Below are 19816 nucleotides of genomic sequence, written 5' to 3'. Positions count from 1 at the left end.
GTCGGTGCGCACCGACCCCTCTCGCTCTCCAGGCTTCAGGCAGCTATCCGCTAGCCGTGGGAGACCCAGCTCTCCCATGGCTAGCGGAGAGCTTGCCTGCACCCAGGAGCTCAGCACGCCCCAAGCTTCGGGATTAGTGCAGCGCACCTGGGGAAAAAAATAATTCCCCCCCCTTTATTTCCCCCCCAAAAAACTGGGTGCGTCCTATGGGCCGGTGTGTCCTATGGGGCGAAAAATACGGTAAACACAGCCAATGCTATTTCAGATTCCTCAAGCTCTGGCAGCCATCAGATCTGGAGCCCAGGTAACCCTCCAGTGGGACATGAAGCAATTTCCCTCCTCGCTTGTCTGCCCACAGCGCAGAATCCTGCTCCTGTACATGGAGGCTCCATCACTAGATACTCTCACAGCTAATAAGCGTACCAGAGGAGCCCTGGTGATTCAGGTGGAAGGTCTACAACTTAGAGCAGCGGTTCTCAACCTGTGGGTTGGCAAGCCCTAGGCTCTCTAGTTTAACCCACAGCACCACCCGCGTCCCTAATATAGGATTACTGTGGTGCATTTGTGTGTGCGGGTGTGTGTGCATGTGCGTGTAGATCTAGTTGGTCTCAAGGACTTGGGTGTCCAGGAAAGAAAGACCGAAAAACAGGGGACAGGGTTTGTGTGATGAGAGGGAGACGGAGACCCCGGGAAGCTTCAGATACCTGGGTATGGGTGGACGCCATTTGTGTAAATGGCCTCGGAGGCCGGCTGCCCCGTGCTCTGCGTGGGAACGGGGCTGTAGCCGTTGACGCTGAGGGTGGCCGGGATGGCAGACACTGGCGTGGCGGCAATGGCAGGTGGCGTGCTGGTCCCTGTTGGAAGAAGGCAGCGGAAGGTTGGCGGGGCACCAGAAACCTCACCAGGCCTCTGTGGTGGAGCCGCTCGTGTCCGTAAACTCCATAGCTCTGCCCTTCTTGAAATCACACATGCGCCAAAGTTTACTCCTCTAAGCATCTCAGGCTGTCAGATCCGTGTGCAAAGCCTCAGTGGGACTAAACGGTGCCAGGCTTTGCATAATACATCATTCGTATTTTCGGCTGCTTTGCATAATCTATTCCGGCTAGAATTTCGCCGCTCACCAAGTTTCAAGGGTGTCATAAAGACCGGAAGCTGGATTTGGAAAAAGAACAAACCGGGACCCCCTCATATTTTGGACTCTGGTTGAATTGCTCCCAGGTTTCTTCTCACAGCCCCATCTTAAGATGAGCTCTGACTACCCCCATTTGAACTTTCCTTCTTAATAGCAAGAAGGTTGTGAGTGGATATGGGGGAGGTTTGAGCAGGAAGTCAGGGGAACTGAATTCCCTTTTAAAATCAAATACCATATTTTTCGCTCTGTAAGACGCACTTTTCCCTCCTAAAAAGTAAGGGGAAATGTGTGTGCGTCTTATGGAGTGAATGCAGGCTGCGCAGCTATCCCAGAAGCCAGAACAGCAAGAGGGAGCGCTGCACTCTTCTACCTTTTCACACCAGGGGGAGCCTTCATCCGCTGCCCTGAGCAGGCTTCGCGGGGCTATCAATGGCTTTTGCAGGAGGTGGGGGAAGGGACCAAGGGGCTGCCCTCTGTCCCTTCCCCCACCTCCCGGAAAAGCCCGCAAGAGCCGCGCTCCCTTTAAAGAGCCGCGCGGAGCATGTGGGCAGCTCTTGGGGGCTTTTCCCCGAGGAGGGACGAGGGCAGCCCATCGGGGAAAAGCCTGCAAGCGCCACACACATGATCCGTGTGGCTCATGTAAGGGAGCGCTGAGCAGAGCCTGCATGCATCCCAGAATATATTTTTTCTTGCATTCCCCCTCTAAAAACTAGGTGTGGCTTATGGTCAGGTGTGTCTTATGGAGCGAAAAATACGGTAATTAATATATATTTTTTTGTCTGGGGGGCTGGAATGGCTACGCCTGAGCCAAAAATACACCTATATCTGTAATCAGTAAAGTTGTGGCCATTTCCAATGCAGATCATTGTCTGCCTGAGTTTATTAATCACGTCTTAAATTTAGCCACTGCCCGGGGGAGTGGCACTGTGACTTGGACCGCAACAAACAAACAAACAAACAAACAAACAAACAAACAAGCAAACAAGGAGACAAACAAGGAAACAAACAAACTTCTTGGTGAATTTCCCCCACCTTTTTCTCCTAGGAAAAAAACACATATTGGGAGTGGGAAACATTTTGGATGCCTTCCAGAAAACCCTGGTTGGTCACAGTGCCAATCGTGTGTTTGTCTGCCCTGTGAGGGAGGCAGAGCCCACGCCCCCCATTTCCTGGCTGGGCCTCCTTGGCCCCCCCTTACCTGAGGAGGTTGTGATGGGGGTGATGGGGGTGGCAATGAGGCCGTTGGGGTTGATGGTGGCCATCTGCTGCATCTGCACGGCGGCCATCGTCGCCATGGGGTTGAGGTAGGCGGAGTGCGTGGCAACAAGAGCTGCCTGTTGCTGCATTAGCTGAGGGCAGAAAAGCGGGGAAAGGGGGCAGGAGAGAGAGGGGTCAATAATAATAATAATAATAACAATTTGTTATTTATACCCCGCCCATCTGGCTGGGCTTCCCCAGCCACTCTGGGCGGCTTCCAAAAAAATATTAAAATACCGTAATGCATCAAACATTAGAAGCTTCCCTAAACAGGGCTGCCTTCAGATGTCTTCTAAAAGTCTGGTAGTTGTTTTTCTCTTTGACATCTGGTAGGAGGGCGTTCCACAGGGTGGGTGCCACCACTGAGAAGGCCCTCTGCCTGGTTCCCTGTAACTTGGCTTCTCGCAGGGAGGGAATTGCCAGAAGGTCCTCGGTGCTGGACCTCAGTGTCCGGGCAGAACGATGGGGGTGGAGATGCTACTTCAGTAAATATAAAGCACCATGGATTTCCACAGAGTCTGTCCCTACAGCCCCATCAGCATCCTGTTATGTGACTGTCCTGCATCTCCTTCCAAGCAGGGGCCAGAGTATTGTCTCGCCAGAGTGGCGCATGCTCTGGTTATCTCTCGCTTGGACTACTGCAATGTGCTCTATGTGGGGCCGCCTTTGAAGGCGACCTGGAAACTACAACTAATCCAGAATGACGCAGCTAGACTGGTGACTGGGACCACATAACACCGGTCTTGAAAGACCTACACTGGCTCCCAGGACGTTTCCGAGCACAATTCAAAGTGTTGGTGCTGACCTTGAAAGCCCTAAACGGCCTCGGCCCAGTACAGTCATACCTCAGGTTACAGACGCTGCAGGTTGCATGAACCCAGAAGTACCGGAACGTGTTACTTCTGGGTTTGGGCGCATGCGCATAAGCGCTAAATTGCACCTTGCGCATGCGCAGAAGTGCAGAATCGCAACCCGTGTGTGCACAGATGCAGCGCTGCAGGTTGCGAATGTGCCTCTCGCACGGATCACGTTCGCAACCCGAGTGTCCACTGTATACCTGAAGGAGCATCTCCACCCCCATCGTTCTGCCCGGACACTGAGGTCCAGTGCCGAGGGCCTTCTGGCGGTTCCCTCCCTGCGAGAAGTGAGGTTACAGGGAACCAGGCAGAGGGCCTTCTCGGTGGTGGCGCCTGCCCTGTAGAACGTCCTCCCATCAGATGCCAAGGCTTCACCCCCCCCCCCCAAAAAAAGGCCAACAACTTTAGCTTCCCACCCCTCCCTTCATGGTTAGATCACTTCCAGAATTTTTATACTGGGAGTAGATCACAGTCTCTTGTGAGTTGGACGTGACTCCTCTAGGCTATCTGAAAACTCTGCTTCCTCCTTCACTTTCTCTGGAGGAGTGCTCGAAACGGGCTTCGTGCGAAGGCAAATTGTTATTATTTTGGTGACGGCCACCTCAAAAAAGATCCGCCCTCATCCTGTTTTCAGCAGACTCGCAACAAAGCAAGAGATGGAAAGCTCGTTTTTATTGCATTTTGTTGTTGTTGTTGTTTAGTCGTGTCCGCCTCTTCGTGACCCCCTGGACCTGAGCACGCCAGGCCCTCCTGTCTTCCACTGCCTCCCGCAGTTTGGTCAAACTCATGCTGGTAGCTTCGAGAACACTGTCCCGCCATCTCATCCTCCGTCGTCCCCTTCTCCTCGTGCCCTCCATCTTTCCCAACATCAGGGTCTTTTCCAGGGAGTCTTCTCTTCTCATGAGGCGGCCAAAGTCTTGGATCCTCAGCTTCAGGATCTGTCCTTCCAGTGAGCACTCAGGGCTGATTTCCTTCAGAACGGATCGGTTTGATCTTCTTGCAGTCCATGGGACTCTCAAGACTCTCCTCCAGCACCAGAATTCAAAAGCATCAATTCTTCGGCGATTAGCCTTCTTGATGGTCCAGCTCTCACTTCCATCCATCACTACTGGGAAAACCAGAGCTTTTACTATACGGACCTTTGTTGGCAAGGTGATGTCTCTGCTTTTTAAGATGCTGTCTAGGTTTGTCATTGCTTTTAAGGTTGCAAAATCTTAGAAGGGCAACGGTTGTGAGGCAGCATGGAGTGGCTTTCACCAAAAGGAACCTCCACTTCTAAATTTACTCCTGCACATAAGGTAAGGCTCCTCCTTTTAAAAAATAAAATAAAATCCCTGCATGTAGAAGATTAGCATCTCAGGGTGAATAGTTCTTGTCCTTCCTTCTTCTTGGCGTGCCAGTTATCTATAATGCAGCTTTTTCGGGGGGTGTTAATGGAAAGCTAGCGTCTGAATATAGGTTTAAAAGCTATGTAAAAAATGTAATAGAAAAAGGGTGAAAGACTAAAGTTATATTATGTCAAAGGTAAATAATATGTTAGAAGGAGTTTAAATATAAGGAGGAAAGTTTGGAGACATAACAGAATGATTTTAATAATTAGAAATGAGTTTAGAAAGAATTTTTGGATTTGCTGTATACGATTGGGTAAAGAGGAACACAAAAAAGGGAGGCGTGAGGAAGTCAAGAAAGGAAGTTTTTGTAAGCATAATTTTAAAAGTTGGAATTTTTATTTTTATTTTTCTTCTATGTGTATTTGTGATTGTTTTTGTTTTTTTCATCTCAGTTTTGTGGCTGTTATGTTTCTTCTTTTCTGTAAAAGCAAATAAATATATTTTTTTTTTAAAAAAGGAAAGCTAGCGTCTGAAGGATAAGGGCCATAGCCTAGCTTACACCCTGACATGCTAGCTTTCTAGATGCGGTGAGATGATCTTAAGGAAAAGTGTGTGCATATGCACACATCAGCGTTCCTGTTTGTGTACTGAGCCAGGAAAACACCTCCCCCCCCAAAAAAAAACACAGCCGGCACCGTCCCCCTCCCCACAACTCCAGGCTCCTAGAGCAAAGGGGAGCCTCTTACTGCTTGGGTGTAGGCACTGTACACCCCAAACTGCAGGGCGATGGGGCTGAACATGCCCAGCTGGTTTGCCACTTGCTGCATTCGGCGGAGACCTCTCTCCTTCTCCGTGTCGGCAAATTTCACCACGAGGCTAGACGAGGCGCCCTGGAAGGAAGAGGCAGAAATTGAGGTCTCCAAACAGAGCAACTTTGCTGAAGCTCAGGAAGTCTTTCCCAATCTGGCACCCTCCAGAGAGACAGTGTGGTGCAATGGTTAGCGTGCTGGGTTACAACCCGGGAGATAACAGGTTAATAATAATAATAATAATAATAATAATAATAATAATAATAATAATTTCTTATTTATACCCCGCCCATCTGGCTGGGCTTCCCCAGCCGCTCTGGGCGGCTTCCAACAGAATATTAAAATACAGTAATGCATCAAACATTAAAAGCTTCCCTAAACAGGGCTGCCTTCAGAAGTCTTCTAAAAGTCTGGTAGTTGTTGTTCTCTTTGACGTCTGGTGGGAGGGCGTTCCACAGGGCGGGTGCTACTACCGAGAAGGCCCTGAGATATCCCCGCTCAGACACGGGCCAGTCACTCTCTCCCACCCTATCCTATACCACAAGGTTGCGAGATGTGAGGTTACAGGGAACCAGGCAGAGGGCCTTCTTGGTGTTGGCACCCGCCCTGTGGAACGCCCTCCCATCAGATGTCAAGGAGATAAACAACTATTTTACTTTTAAAAGACAAAGGCAGCCCCGTTTAGGGAAGTTTTTAATGTCTGATGCTGTATTGTTTTTAATATTCGGTTGGAAGCTGCCCAGAATGGCTGGGGAAACCCAGCCAGATGAGCGGGGTATAAATAATAAATTATTATTATTATTATTAAGGGTCAGTGGAATGCCAATACTGATGGCACTTGAAGACACCTGTTTAGATAAGTGTTTTCTCCTGATCTCCTGTCTTCAACGCCCAAATTCTTCTTTTAACTGTTATGCTCTGGTTAATGGGCTTTGCTCATGACATACTTTAATCTCAGATGTTTTCATATACAGTCGTATCTTGGAGTCGAACGGAATCCATTCCAGAAGTCCATTCGACTTCCAAAATGTTTGAAAATAAAATCGCTGCTTCTGATTGGCTGCAGGAAGCTCCTGCAGCCAATCGGAAGCCACGAAAGCCCCGTGAGACGTTCGGCTTCTAAAAGAACATTCAAAACCCGGAACATTCACTTCCGGATTGCGATCGTTCAGGAGCCAAAACGTTCGAAAACTAGGCTGTTCGACTTCCAAGGTATGACTGTGGTTGCTTTGCTACGTGTTGTCAGACAACAGCTCATGTCAGCCCCTTAGCCAGGGATGATGGAAATCATGTAGACAGCACCGGCTTGGGGGAATGTCTAGAGTTTTCTCAAAAATGCATATTATTAGGGGAAAGTGTCAGTTAAATGCATAGATTTATGAAAGTACCATTAAAAATGCATTATGCTTTGGGAAATTTGCTTGCAAATACGGGTGCACAAGGGGGAATTGTGTACAAAGATTTGTACATTAAAGAGAAAATGAAGATTTTTAAAAAATATATATATAAACTGGTGCAGAAACGCGGAGAATTGAAGTTGAGATTGGAAAAACTAGAAACGGAGAAGAACCCAAAAGGATTGCTTTGTGCCCTATTTGCCGCCCCCTGATCGCTGCCACCTTAAGTCGTGCGTGAATGCATAGCATCGGAGGGTAGCTTGAGAAGTTGGCAACCCCCTGATTCAAACAGCTATTTAATTCACAAAGCAAATTGCCGGATCTCTTTTCTGGACCCTCGGCAAATGTATAGCCGGCAAATCTTTTGGACTGCAGTGGTACCTCGGGTTAAGTACTTAATTCGTTCCAGAGGTCCGTACTTAGCCTGAAACTGTTCTTAACCTGAAGCACCACTTTAGCTAATGGGGCTCCCGCTGCTGCCACCGCGCGATTTCTGTTCTCATCCTGAAGCAAAGTTCTTAACCTGAAGCACTATTTCTGGGTTAGTGGAGTCTGTAACCTGAAGCGTCTGTAACCTGAAGTGTATGTAACCCGAGGTACCACTGTACTCTTTTGGGAAAGCGGAACAGAGGACGTTTGTCCACTAGGAGGTAGCAGAGCCCACTGAAGATTTCTCCCCTCTCCCTCCTCGCTCTGGAGCCTCAAAATGAAAGGACTTAATGGAAGGCAGGAGGAATTTAGCAAGACAACCTTCTCCTCCTCCTCCTCTGCCCCCCCCCCACAGCCCCTGGCTCTCCCTGCCCCCCACCAAGGCAGAAGTTGTGGGTCTCACCGGTAACGTGCGGCTTCCATGCAACGTATTGATGGCAGCTTGTGCTTCTGCGTGTGTCTGGAACTTCACAAAGGCACAGCCTGGCAGAGGGGAGAGAAAGGGAAAGATTCAGAGACAAAAAAAGGAAGAGCTTGGCCGCTGGATCAGGCCTGCACCCTGTACTCACAGTGGCCAATCTGATGCATCACTAGGAAGCTGTCAGATGCTGGTGGGGGTTGCTCGTGAGTAACCAGGCAGGACTCCGACCTGTCTTTTACAGGTTTCATTGTGCAAACTATTTACAGTGCAGATCTACCAAGTTCATGTCCGTCTCAGTCACTTGCAGAATCTGGTAGTGGCCCCTTCCGGCTTCTCCCCCAACATAAGAACTTCAGCACCCCAAGCCTCCTCCTCCTCCCCTCCTTGCGTTTCGCCCTCCAGTGGCGTGCGTCCCTCCTGGCCAGCCCATAGCTGTCAACTTACAGATTTGAAAATAAGGGACCAGCAGCCAAAATAAGGGATCAACAATTACTTTGATAAAATACATATTTTGTTGCATGCAAATGGCTTTAGATACCTATTAGGTCCATAAATTACCATATAGCATATATTCAACACAAAAAAACAGCAACAATTTGTTGTTGACAAAGGACAGCTGGACATAGGAAGGGCCCCATTACCTTCAGCAGCTTATTTAAGGGACATCATCAATAAGGGACAGCAGCGGGACATGGCGCTGGGATAAGGGACTGTCCCGCCAAATAAGGGACGCTTGACAGCTATGGGCCAGCCTGGCCAGGTGAGGTGCTGGGGTTCTCGGCATCATCCTCAAGCCCTCTCCTTGCTTGGCTGGCCCCTTCCCTCTCTTCTCCACTGGAGGTTTGGCTTTTCCCATCACTGGAAGAGGAACTGCTCCTCAGGAGTTTCGGAGGCTCTCTGTATCACAACGGCCCCCCTGCCTTCCTCCCCTGTTCTGATGGCAGCCCCCTGACAGAAGCCCACAAGCAGGAGACCGACCATAGGAGTCCTGTGGTTTCCAGCGACGGGCATTCGGAAGCACCGCTGACTCTGACCGCAGAGGCATCTCCTCCACGAATTGGTCAAATTCTCTTCAAAAGCCGCCCGAGTCGCTGGCCATCGCTACATTTTGTTGCAGTAGCCATTCGCCAGCCGCCCCATCCCCACCAAGCCGCCCTTGTTTCTCCCAGGTTGCGCTCAGGATCGCAAAACCAACTGTGTGTGTTTTGAGCTATGCCTAGCTCTGATTGGCTGCGACCTGTGCCGTCATGAACCCAGCTCACCCATTTTAAACCTCTGAAAGGCGGGCAGACCATGGAGCTGGGGGCGTGGAGGAGGACCCGCTGAAACAGGGTCTGATTGGCTGATTGGTATGTCGGCCGCCTGCCTTCTAGATGCAGGAGGGAGCCAGAGCCAGGGCCATCTTAAGCATATCCAGCGCCGTGGTGCAAAGCTTCCTCTGGCCAACCCTACCCCTCCGTTTTCCAGAGCTTTTTTAGGGAGGACAGCGCTGCCGGTGGGGCTGGAGGAGGCGGGCAGCGGCTGGAGGGCAGCTCCTCTGACGGGGAAGAGGCGGAGGCCGGACGTGGCGCCTCCCAGTTCAGCTGGCTGCTTCGTGCCACGGTGGCCATGGCAGGCAGAGACCCCAGGCGCTGCTTCAGCACGGCATGGTGGGCAAGGGTGGCGAGCTGATGACGGGCGGCGCCGCGTCCAGCCTCCGCCTCTTCCCTGGCGCCCTCCAGAACTTGGTGCCCTGGCACCCTGCGCCACTAGCCTCTATGGGTAAGACGGCCCTGGACGGAGACACCTGTCTGATGATCAATGCTCTGTAAGGACGTAAGATCAGGCCAACATTAGCTCGCTGTGCCTCATCGCTTTTTAAAACAGGCCTGCATGAATCAGGCCTGGCGCACCCACGAGGCAAGGGGAAGCAGCTGCCTTGGATGGGCACTCTTCCACTCTTCCACCTCTGGCACTGGCAGAGAAGTGGTGCCAACTTCAGTGCCAATTCCCGGCGAGATCTTGCTGGAAATCACTAGTGATCTGCCGCTGTTTCTCCAGCAGTGGAAGTGGCAAAGCGAGGCAGCACTTCCTGTCTGGCATCTATCAGGCAGCAAAAAGTGATGTGCCCTCTCCGCGCATGCGTACAAAATGTTCTTACATAAAAGGGCCCCCTTAGTCACTTCCCAGAGCAGCAACTCTCTCCAGATGTTGTTGGACTACGACTCCCCTCCCTAGCCGTTGGCCAAGCTGGTACTGATGGGAGTTATAGTCCAAGGGCACCTGCTCAGGGGCAACCTTCTGATGGCAGCAGTGGGTGGCCGCCCTCCCTTCTCCACTCACCTTTGCTGGTGCCGTCTGGACCGCGCAGTACCGTGCACTCGTCAATGTTCCCGAAGGGCTCAAACATTTTCCGGACGTCCTCGTCTGTCTGCTGCTTACCCAACATTCCCACAAAGAGCTTCCTGTCTTCTGGAAGGAGGAGAAAGGAGGTTGATCAGATAAAGGCCGTCCTGGGGGAGCCCAGACTGCGCCATAAATATGCCCCCCTCTGTTCAGAAAGCTGGCACGAGTTTTAATTTGTTTCCGGTCTATTTTAACTTTTTTGGATTATTGTTGCTATTTCTCTTAGTGGCGATTACGTCTTTTAGGGTTGTTTTTTTGACAATCAAGCAGTATATAAATTCCACAAAATAAAAAATAATACCGTATTTTTCGCTCTATAGGACGCACCCGACCATAGGACGCACCTTGTTTTAGAGGGGGAGAACAAGGAAAAAAACCTCTCCCCCTCTCTGCTCAGCGCCCCTTCAGCGAAGCAGCAGGAGAAACGGAGCCCCTTCCATTTCTCCTCCCGCCTCGCTGAAGGGGCGCTGCGCAGCTCTCCCTCTCTGCTGAAGCCGGGAAAGTCTTGATTTCCTGGCTTCAGCAAAAGCAACCCGAAGCCTCCGGAAAGCAGCGTGAGGTCCTGCTGCGCCCCAAAGGCTTCAGGTTCCTTTCGCTGAAGCCAGGAGAGTCTATCCCTGAAGCCTGGAGAGCGAGAGGGGTCAGTGCGCACCGAACCCTCTCACTCTCCAGGCTTCAGCAAAAGCAACACGAAGTCTCCGGAGCGTGGAGGGAGCTCTCCCTCTGCACTTCGGAGGCTTCACGTTGCTATCACTGAAGCCAAGGAGCCTGCATTCGCTCCATAAGACGCACACACATTTCCCCTTAACTTTTGGAGAGGAAAAGTGCGTCCTATAGAGCGAAAAATACGGTACATACACACACATCCCCCCCCAGGGAAAAAACCTGGGGGGATTGCACCGAAAAACAATGGAAGTATAACAACAAGAAGAATAAAATTTCCTCTTGCGTGCCAACGTAATATGGATTTGCTAAGCACGGTGGGAAAGTCCCACGTCAGTGACAGTGACAATAAGAAGGGGTTCACATTGGACCAATGATATTGGGAATAAACAACAGAGAAAAGGCCGGAACAAAAATAAAAGACTTTCTCCAGACCAGCCAAAACATGGGAAGTGCCAAAAAAATTAATTAATTCAGAATGTATAAATGGCATATATATATATGTATGTGTGTGTGTGTGTATATATATATATATGGATATGATGTGGCAAGATTAATGAAAAATTAATAAAAAATTATTTTTAAAAAGGGGGGGAAACCCTGGAACAGTGTATGTGTGGGGGTGAAACTTATTAGCTCTCCACCACCTTCACCAAAATGGACCCCTCCAGAAGCTTTGGACTATGACTCCCAGTTGGCTGGCACTGGTGGGAGTTGTAGTCTAAAACATCCGGTGTGTGTGTGCGTGCGTGTGTGTGTGTGTGTGTGTGTGTGTTTCAGGGTGGAGAAGGCTGTACAGTCATACCTCTTGTTACATTTGCTTCATGATACGTTTTTCAGGTTGTGTCCCGCAGCGACCCGGAAGTACTGGAAAGGGTTGCTTCCGGGTTTCGCTGCTCGCGCATGCGCAGATGCGCAAAATGACATCACGCGCATGTGCAGAAGCGGCGACTTGGGCAGACGTGCCACTGTGGGTTGCGTTCCTTTCAGGTTGCGAACGGGGCTCCGGAATGGATCCCGTTTGCAACCAGAGGTAAAGGTAAAGGTAAAGGTACCCCTGCCCGTACGGGCCAGTCTTGACAGACTCTGGGGTTGTGCGCCCATCTCACTCAAGAGGCCAGGGGCCAGCGCTGTCCGGAGACACTTCCGGGTCACGTGGCCAGCGTGACATCGCTGCTCTGGCCAGAGCCAGAGCCGCACACGGAAACGCCGTTTACCTTCCCGCTGGTAAGCGGTCCCTATTTATCTACTTGCACCCGGAGGTGCTTTCGAACTGCTAGGTTGGCAGGCGCTGGGACCGAGCAGCGGTAGCGCACCCCGCCGCAGGGATTCGAACCGCCGACCTTTCGATCGGCAAGCCCTAGGCGCTGAGGCTTTAACCCACAGCGCCACCTGCGTCCCGCAACCAGAGGTACCACTGTATTATTAAGGGAATCAAACCTGTCCAGAATGTGGAGGCCAGCTCCTCCAAAGACACCAGGTGAGCAGGCAAGCTGCTCTCTGAACCGCCCAGCACCCCAGAGACAGACTTTACCTCCTCTGCTTTCGCTGTCCGCTGGCTTCACCTGGATCGGTCGGTTCATCTGGAACGAGAAGGAGACAGAGGCTGTGGATCCAGACCCAGAGGGGTGAGGTGGGGCAAAGGCCATCATCATCATCATCATCATCATCATTTATTATTTATACCCTGCCCATCTGACTGGGTCTCTCCAGCCACTCTGGGCGGCTTCCAACCGAATATTAAAAACAATACAGCGTCAGACATTAAAAACTTCCCTAAACAGGGCCACCTTCAGGTGTCTTTTAAAAGTAAAATAGTTGTTTATTGCCTTGACATCTGCTGGGAGGGTGTTCCACAGGGAGGGCGCCACCACCAAGAAGGCCCTCTGCCTGGTTCCCTGCAACCTCACTTTCGCAGGGAGCGAACCGCCAGAAGGCCCTTGGCGCTGGACCTCAGTGTCCAGGCTGGATGATGGGGGTGGAGACGCTCCTTTGGGAATACTGGACCAAAGCCATTTAGGGCTTTAAAGGTCAACACCAACACTTTGAATTGTGCTCGGAAACGGACTGGGAGCCAATGCAGATCTCTCAGGACTGGTGTTATGTGGTCCCAGCAGCCACTCCCAGTCACCAGTCTAGCTGCCGCATTCTGGATTAATTGCAGTTTCCGGGTCACCTTCAAAGGTAGAGCACATTGCAGTAGTCCAAGTGGGAGATAACCAGAGCATGCACCACTCTGGCAAGACAGTCCGCGGGCAGGGAGGGTCTCATCCTGCGTACCAGATGGAGCTGGTAAACAGCCGCCCTGGACACAGAATTGACCTGCGCCTCCATGGAGAGCTGTGAGTCCAAAATGACTCCCAGGCTGTGCACCTGGTCCTTCGGGGGCACAGTTGCCCCACTCAGGACCAGGAAGTCCTCCTTACCCGCCCCTGCCCCCCAAGAACAGTACTTCTGCATTGTCAGGATTCAACCTCAATCCATTAGCCGCCATCCATCCTCCAACCGCCTCCAGGCACTCACACAGGACCTTGATAGACTACAACTCCCATCCTCTCCCCTGAGTGTTTGCCATCCTGGCTAAAGCGATGATGGGAGCTGGCAACATCTGTACGTGTTCCCCTTCTGCCTGCTTCCCACATCCGGGGTTAGAAATTAGGAAATGCAATACTGGGGCAGGTGCAACTCCAGCTTCTTAGAAGCATAGTGTTTAAAAAACATTGCTGTTTCAGACACAAGATCTACCCACCCGGGAAGAATGGCAGATGAAGGTGATGGAGTACATGGAACTGGCTGAGATGACTGGCAGAATCCGAGACCAAGGAGAAGAGTCGGTGGAAGAAGATTGGAAAATTTTTTAAAGTTTATCTTCAAAAATATTGTAAAATTAAGGATTGTTAGAAAGATGTTGGGAAAAGAAAATTACGTGGTTTTAGTAGAAATGACATAAAGGATTAAGTAAAAATGAGTTGGTGAAAGAGAGAATGTAAAATTATAGTATATTAAAACAAATTATTAAGATAAAAATAAGGTTGGAAGGATTTGCTGAAATAATAATTTGAATTAGAATACAAAAACGGGAGGTGTGAGAAGGTCAAGGAAATAAGTGAAGGAAAGAAAGCTATGTAAAGGTTTGATTTGTTCTTTTTTTTAATTGATTGTATTTTTTCTGTCTTTTTTATTTTTCTTTTTTCTCTTTTTCCTTTTTGTAACCTTTAAAATTTTGAATAAATATTATTAAAAAAATAAATAAAAAACATTGGTGTTTCAATTTACAGATTGTTCCCTATTGAAGGAGAATTACATGAAGATGATGTACAGGTGGTACGCAACACCAGTGCGGTTAGGGAAAATGTACAAACCTAGTTCAAATATATGTTGGAAGTGTAAGGAAAAGGAGGGGACATTTTATCATATGTGGTGGGATTGTAAAGTAATTAAAAAAAATTTGGGAAATGATTTACAACGAATTGAAGAAAATGTTCCATTTACCGGTAACATTTGTTTAAAAACCCGAGGCATTTTTGTTGGGGATTGTAGGGAAAGACCTGACAAAACAGTTGAAAAACATCTTCATGTATGCGACAACGGCCGCGAGAGTTCTGGTAGCACAAGAATGGAAGACTGAAGAAACCTCAACTAAAGAATCATGGCAAGAACAATTGGTGGACTATGCAGAAGTGGCAAAGTTGACATATAAGCTACAGGACAAGGATAACTGTGACTTTAAGGATGAATGGGAACAAAGCGAACTGGACTCCTTGGCTGGTTTTGAATAAACATTCACAAACTTTTTATTGATAAGAATCGGCTAAATAGTTTGAGGATCTATAGAACTTTCTAACATGCAGAAAACAGCATTTTTAGAGAAACCAAAGACTGGAACCGAGGGAAGTTGGGGTGTGTGTGCAGGAGGTTGGGGGGAGGGAGGAAAAATGGGGGGGGGGGAATAAGGATGATATGTTTCTGGATAATATGTCTTGTTATAATTTTGAATAAAAAAAATACAAAAAAAAAATTGCTGTTTCATTCTTCTTTTGTATGGCTCCTTTCCTGCAAGGAGTTCAAGACGGCATTCATCACCCCCCCCAAAACCACCTCCCCATTGCATCCTTGCGACAACTCTGCAAGATAGCTTTAGGCTAAGAGCCCGGGGTCACACTCGCAGATCTTCGCCATGCCATTTTTAAACAGCCAGGGAACTCTGGGAGCTGTAGTTTGCGATGGGGGCCGAGAGACCCCCCCCCCCATAGAGATACAATTTCCCCACAGTTCCCCAGGAAGAGGGGCTGGTTGCTAAACCACTCTGGGAATTGTAGTTCCTCCGGGAGGGGAATAGGGGGGTCTCCTAACGACTCTCAGTGCCTTCAAACTAGAGTTCCCGGGATTCTCCCACGACTGTTTTAAGATTATATAACCATGCTTTAATGGCAGATGAAGATGACGGACTATATGGAAGTTGCTGAACTGACCGGGAGACTCCGAGACCAGAGAGAAGAGACGGTGGAAGAAGACTGGAAGAAGATTAAAGAATATTTTTTTTGGGGGGGGGAATTAATATTTAAATCTCTGAATAGCTTTGGAAGTGGATATAGGCTGTAGGGTTAGAAGTAGAAGATAGTCTGTATTATTTGCAAGTGATAAAATGTGAAGTTATTTTAAGTGTGATAAAAATAAAAAAGATGGTTAGAAACTATGATATATGTAAACTGCTAAAGATGAAGTAAAATGAAAATCAGATAGGTGGAACTTGGGGAAAGTCCACTTAATGTTTAGAAAAATAAGGATATGACAAGAATTGGTTTGGGTTTTTGTTTGTTTGTGTTCTTTATTTGTGTTATAAAATGAATAAAAAAATTAGGGGAAAAAATTATATAACCATGCTTTAAAGGTGCAATGTCAGCCTTTGGGTGAGGATCAGAACCCTGGCCCCCCCAGATCCTAGCCCCCCAAACCCCAAATGCCACAGCACATGGACACCTTATATGTGCTATGGGTCGTATAAAGAAATAAAAAGATGCACGGCTCTCTCTCTCCCCCTCGTATGGTCCGCACAACGACCCTGCAGGGTGGGTTAGGCTGGAAGGTCGAGTAAGGCTTTGAGGCCTGGTCTCCCAGGTCTTAACCTGACACTCTAACCACTACGCCACACTGCCTCTTGTTTTACAAAGGAAGTTGCACACACACACAAAGCCCCAGGCAGCCTCGGGAGGGTTAAGTCCCTGATGGAGAGCACTCTCACCAGCCTTCGGGATTAGAAAGAGCTAGATTATGCCAGCAGGCAGCTGGGGCCTTTTTTCTGTAAAAGCAGTTGTAATCACATTAAAGGAAAGCAGGTCTTGCGGAGGCGGATGAGGCCTTTGAAAGGTCCGGGAGCAGGGAAAGAAGAGAGAGAGAAAGGGAGATTTCGCTGGGCTTGTCGGTGAGGCTCCATCTTGCCTCCCTGAAACTGCTGCTGTGGTGGCAAGCTCTAGTGGGCCACCGAGTTCAGTACTGCTCACTCTGACTGGCAACTGCTGTCCAGGGTTTCGGACTCAAGGGCCATTCCTGAACCTAATGGGAGATGCCTAGGACCTTCTGCGTGCAAACTGGGTGCCCTGCCCCTGAGCCGCAGCTCTTTCCTTCAAAATCAAAGGTTCTAGTCCTCATGGTTCTGAAAAAGGAAGGACTTAGATAGCAACACGGGAAGAGACATTCGACTGGGCCATCTTGCTCAATATGGCCTCCACTGGCTGGCAGCAGCTCTTCAGGCAACCCTGGGGATTGAACCTGCGACCTTCTGCATGCAAAGCAGGTGTTCCATTAGTAGCATAGCGGGACATTGTGAAGTGCAGCAGGAGGGAATCACGGCAGCCCCTGTATCAAACGAAGTGCAAGGAGGTTGAATGCTCAAGCTACTGGCATGAAGCAGGAACCCCAGCAAAGAAAAGGAAAGACGTAGCTAGCCTTGTTTCCTTTGGCTTCCCACATGCTAATCTGTCAGAGCTTCGGCGGCACCTCACTCCTTTGCCAGAGCAAGGGATCTTTGTGTCTATCCACCACCCAGGCACTGCCAGTCAGTGACAGCAATAAGAGTTTGATGGGGAAAAGGTCTGGCCTGGTATCAGGAAGCTTCCTAATGTAAACCAGCAAATAATACACAAGAGCAAAAACAGCTTGAAAACATTAAATGTTTGGGATTATGCAGTTTCAAACAAGCTAACAGCCACCCCACAATAAACACATCGTCCGTTAAAATCCTTAAGAGTGATGATTCCTTCACTGCAGCAGGTCCCTTTCAACTCTACGCTTCTATGACCATTATATGCATGTGATCCTGGCAACAAGCACAGCGAGATTTACTTCTGAGTGAACACAGATAATTATAATAATAATAATTTATTTATACCCCGCCCATCTGGCTGGGCTTCCCCAGCCACTCTGGGCGGCTTCCAACAGAATATTAAAATACAGTAATGCATCAAACATTAAAAGCTTCCCTGAGCAGGGCTGCCTTCAGATGTCTTCTACATGTCAGGTAGTTGTTCTTCTCTTTGACATCTGCTGGGAGGGCGTTCCACAGGGCGGGCGCCACCACCAAGAAGGCCCTCTGCCTGGTTCCCTGTAACTTGGCTTCTCGCAGGGAGGGAACTGCCAGAAGCCCTCGGGAGAGGGACCCCGGTGTCCGGGTAGAACGATGGGGGTGGAGACACTCCTTCAGATATACTGGACCGAGGCCATTTAGGGCTTTCAAGGTCAGCACCAACACTTTGAATTGTGCTCTGAAACGTACTGGGAGCCAATGAAGGGCTTTCAAGACCGGGGTTATGTGGTCTCGGCAGCTACTCCCAGTCACCAGTCTGGCTGCCACATTCTAGATTAGTTGTAGTTTCCGGGTCACCTTCAAAGGTAGCTCCACGTAGAGCAGGTAGAACCGCCGTTCTATACTGGACCAAGGCCGTTTAGGGCTTTCAAGGTCAGCACCAACACTTAGAATTGGGCCTGGAAACGTACTGGGATCCAATGTAGGTCTTTCAAGACCGGATAGGATTGTGCTGTCGAGACACTCGGATACTGTGGTTGTGTTTTCTGAAAGTTAAGGACTTAGGTTCTCATGCTCTTGACTACTACAATGCCCTTTACATTGTGCTGCCCTTTGAAGCAGTTCAGAAAATTCAGTTTTTCCAGGCTGCAACAACCTACACGGCCTCATGCAGAGTGAATCCTTTTCAGTGCTTGATGCTTCGGAGTGAAATTCGCAACATTGGGTTTTTCTTTTTCCTTAAACCGCACCCCCCCCAAGCCAGAATGTGAGTTATTTCTTACAAAGCGTGCTTCTCCCTCCCTGTGAAATAAGATAAATTGGTGGCATTGTGTGTGCCACAGGTGCAGATGGCCTCTCCTAATGAGGTAATCCTGGACCAAAAATAGGGCGCAGAGCGAAGTGGTGCCAGATTATGGGACTCCTTCTCGAAGGAGCTTGATGTCGCCGAGGTTTGCAGCTGGCCGTTCAGAACGCATCTTTCTCTTTTGAGCCTTCTGCGGGCAAAACCGAGCTCATTGGCAGATAGGCTTCCTCGTGAGCCGCCGTGGTGCTTTCGCCCAAGCTGCTGTGAGGACATCAGTGATATAACACTTGTTTTTCATGCTCTAGCTGCTCAATCTCAGAAAATAAATAAAATAAAATAAGAGGATTTCGCGGAGCTGGAATAACGGGGGCAGAGGATCTCCTCTCCCAGGAGAGATGAAAGTATTTGGGGCTTTTAAAATGTGGGTGGATCTGAGAGAGAAATTCAGTCGAGGTCACATCTAAAGGCGAATTCTACTTAATTTGCACGTTCCAAAATAATGCATGAACAACAACAACAACAAAATGGCCATCCTTTGAAATTTTCACTCCCCGAATTTTGCACTACTGTTCTCCAGCAGGGTATTGTTTACAAAACAAAACATACAAACATACATACTGGGCAAAGTGTGCAAAAAATCTGCCTATATTGTTGGAAACAGCATACAAAAATTCATTATACAGAGGGAAATCGCATTGCAAAAAAAAAATGTGCATGTTAAGCAAAACGGTGTAAGAAAATGTGCAGGAGAGAATTCGCACTGAAATGTTCGCGAGGATTTGTTTTTATTTTTCTAATTCACAAATTGCAGCAGAAATGCGGAGGACAGGATTTAAGATAAGGAAATGGGGAGAAACCGATATGGGCAGATCGATCCACTCCCTACTCTGGGGACAGGGTGTGCAGGCCGAACAGGCTTTTATGAAGTTATGCCCAGTGTGGAGGCTGTAGCAGAAAGTGGAGGCTGTAGCAGAAGGCGAGGAATTCTGCTTCTTCTTAAACCATTTCCATTCTAGCTGGTCATCCTAAAAATTAATTAAGAACTGGCAGCTGACTTTGCTTTCTCCCCCCCTTGATATATCACATATTTTAGACTGCAAGCCTGAAGATTGATTTCATTCCATTCCTCACCCATGGCACTAGAACTCGGAGTTAACTGACAAAACTGATGGGTAGGAAATTAAGTAGAGAACCAAAGGATAGGATTTCTTCACCCAACACATTCTTATGGAACTCCCTGCCACATGATATAGCAAGGAACACTGCCTTGGAATACTTTAGGGGAGCATCAGACTAATCTATGGGTCTGCTAACAGCTTGTTGTTGTTGTTGTTTAGTTGTTTAGTTGTGTCCGCCTCTTCGTGACCCCCTGGACCAGAGCACGCCAGGCACTCCTGTCTTCCACTGCCTCCCACAGTTTGGTCAGACTCATGTTTGTAGCTTCGAGAACACTGTCCCACCATCTCGTCCTCTGTCGTCCCCTTCTCCTTCCCAACATCAGAGTCTTTTCCAGGGAGTCTTCTCTTCTCATGAGGTGGCCAAAGTCTTGGAGCCTCAGCTTCAGGATCTGTCCTTCCAGTGAGCACTCAGGGCTGATTTCCTTCAGAATGGAGAGGTTGGATCTTCTTGCAGTCCATGGGACTCTCAAGGGTCTCCTCCAGCACCAGAATTCAAAAGCATCCATTCTTTGGCGATCAGCCTTCTTTATGGTCCATCTCTCACTTCCATACATCATGACTGGGAAAACCAGAGCTTGAACTAGATGGACCTTTGTTAACAGCTACTAGCTGGCAAATATCTGAAAAGT

The 19816-nt window shown here is 48.9% G+C and overlaps 1 protein-coding gene across 3 annotated transcripts in view; it reads right to left on the bottom strand.

The window, feature by feature from the left end:
* Nucleotides 1-19816, bottom strand: part of CELF3 (CUGBP Elav-like family member 3) — a 90325-nt gene that overhangs the window by 14060 nt on the left and 56449 nt on the right. For 2 of the 3 annotated variants that reach the window (XR_013834045.1, XM_079958216.1), the window contains exons 3-8: nt 12216-12264; nt 9956-10084; nt 7616-7695; nt 5324-5467; nt 2331-2481; nt 705-854 (exon numbers count right to left, since the gene is read on the bottom strand). Coding sequence is in view for 2 of the 3 variants with exons in the window: in XM_079958216.1 (XP_079814342.1) it covers nt 705-854; nt 2331-2481; nt 5324-5467; nt 7616-7695; nt 9956-10084; nt 12216-12264 (703 nt within the window). In the remaining variant the exon portion in view is untranslated. The remainder of the gene's footprint in view (nt 1-704; nt 855-2330; nt 2482-5323; nt 5468-7615; nt 7696-9955; nt 10085-12215; nt 12265-19816) is intronic. The other variant, XM_079958217.1, reaches the window with a different exon arrangement.

The sequence above is a fragment of the Podarcis cretensis genome (assembly GCF_951804945.1).
Source record: "Podarcis cretensis genome assembly, chromosome: 16".
Taxonomy (NCBI): Eukaryota; Metazoa; Chordata; class Lepidosauria; order Squamata; family Lacertidae; genus Podarcis; species Podarcis cretensis.
This window is presented reverse-complemented; position numbering and strand designations above follow the sequence as displayed.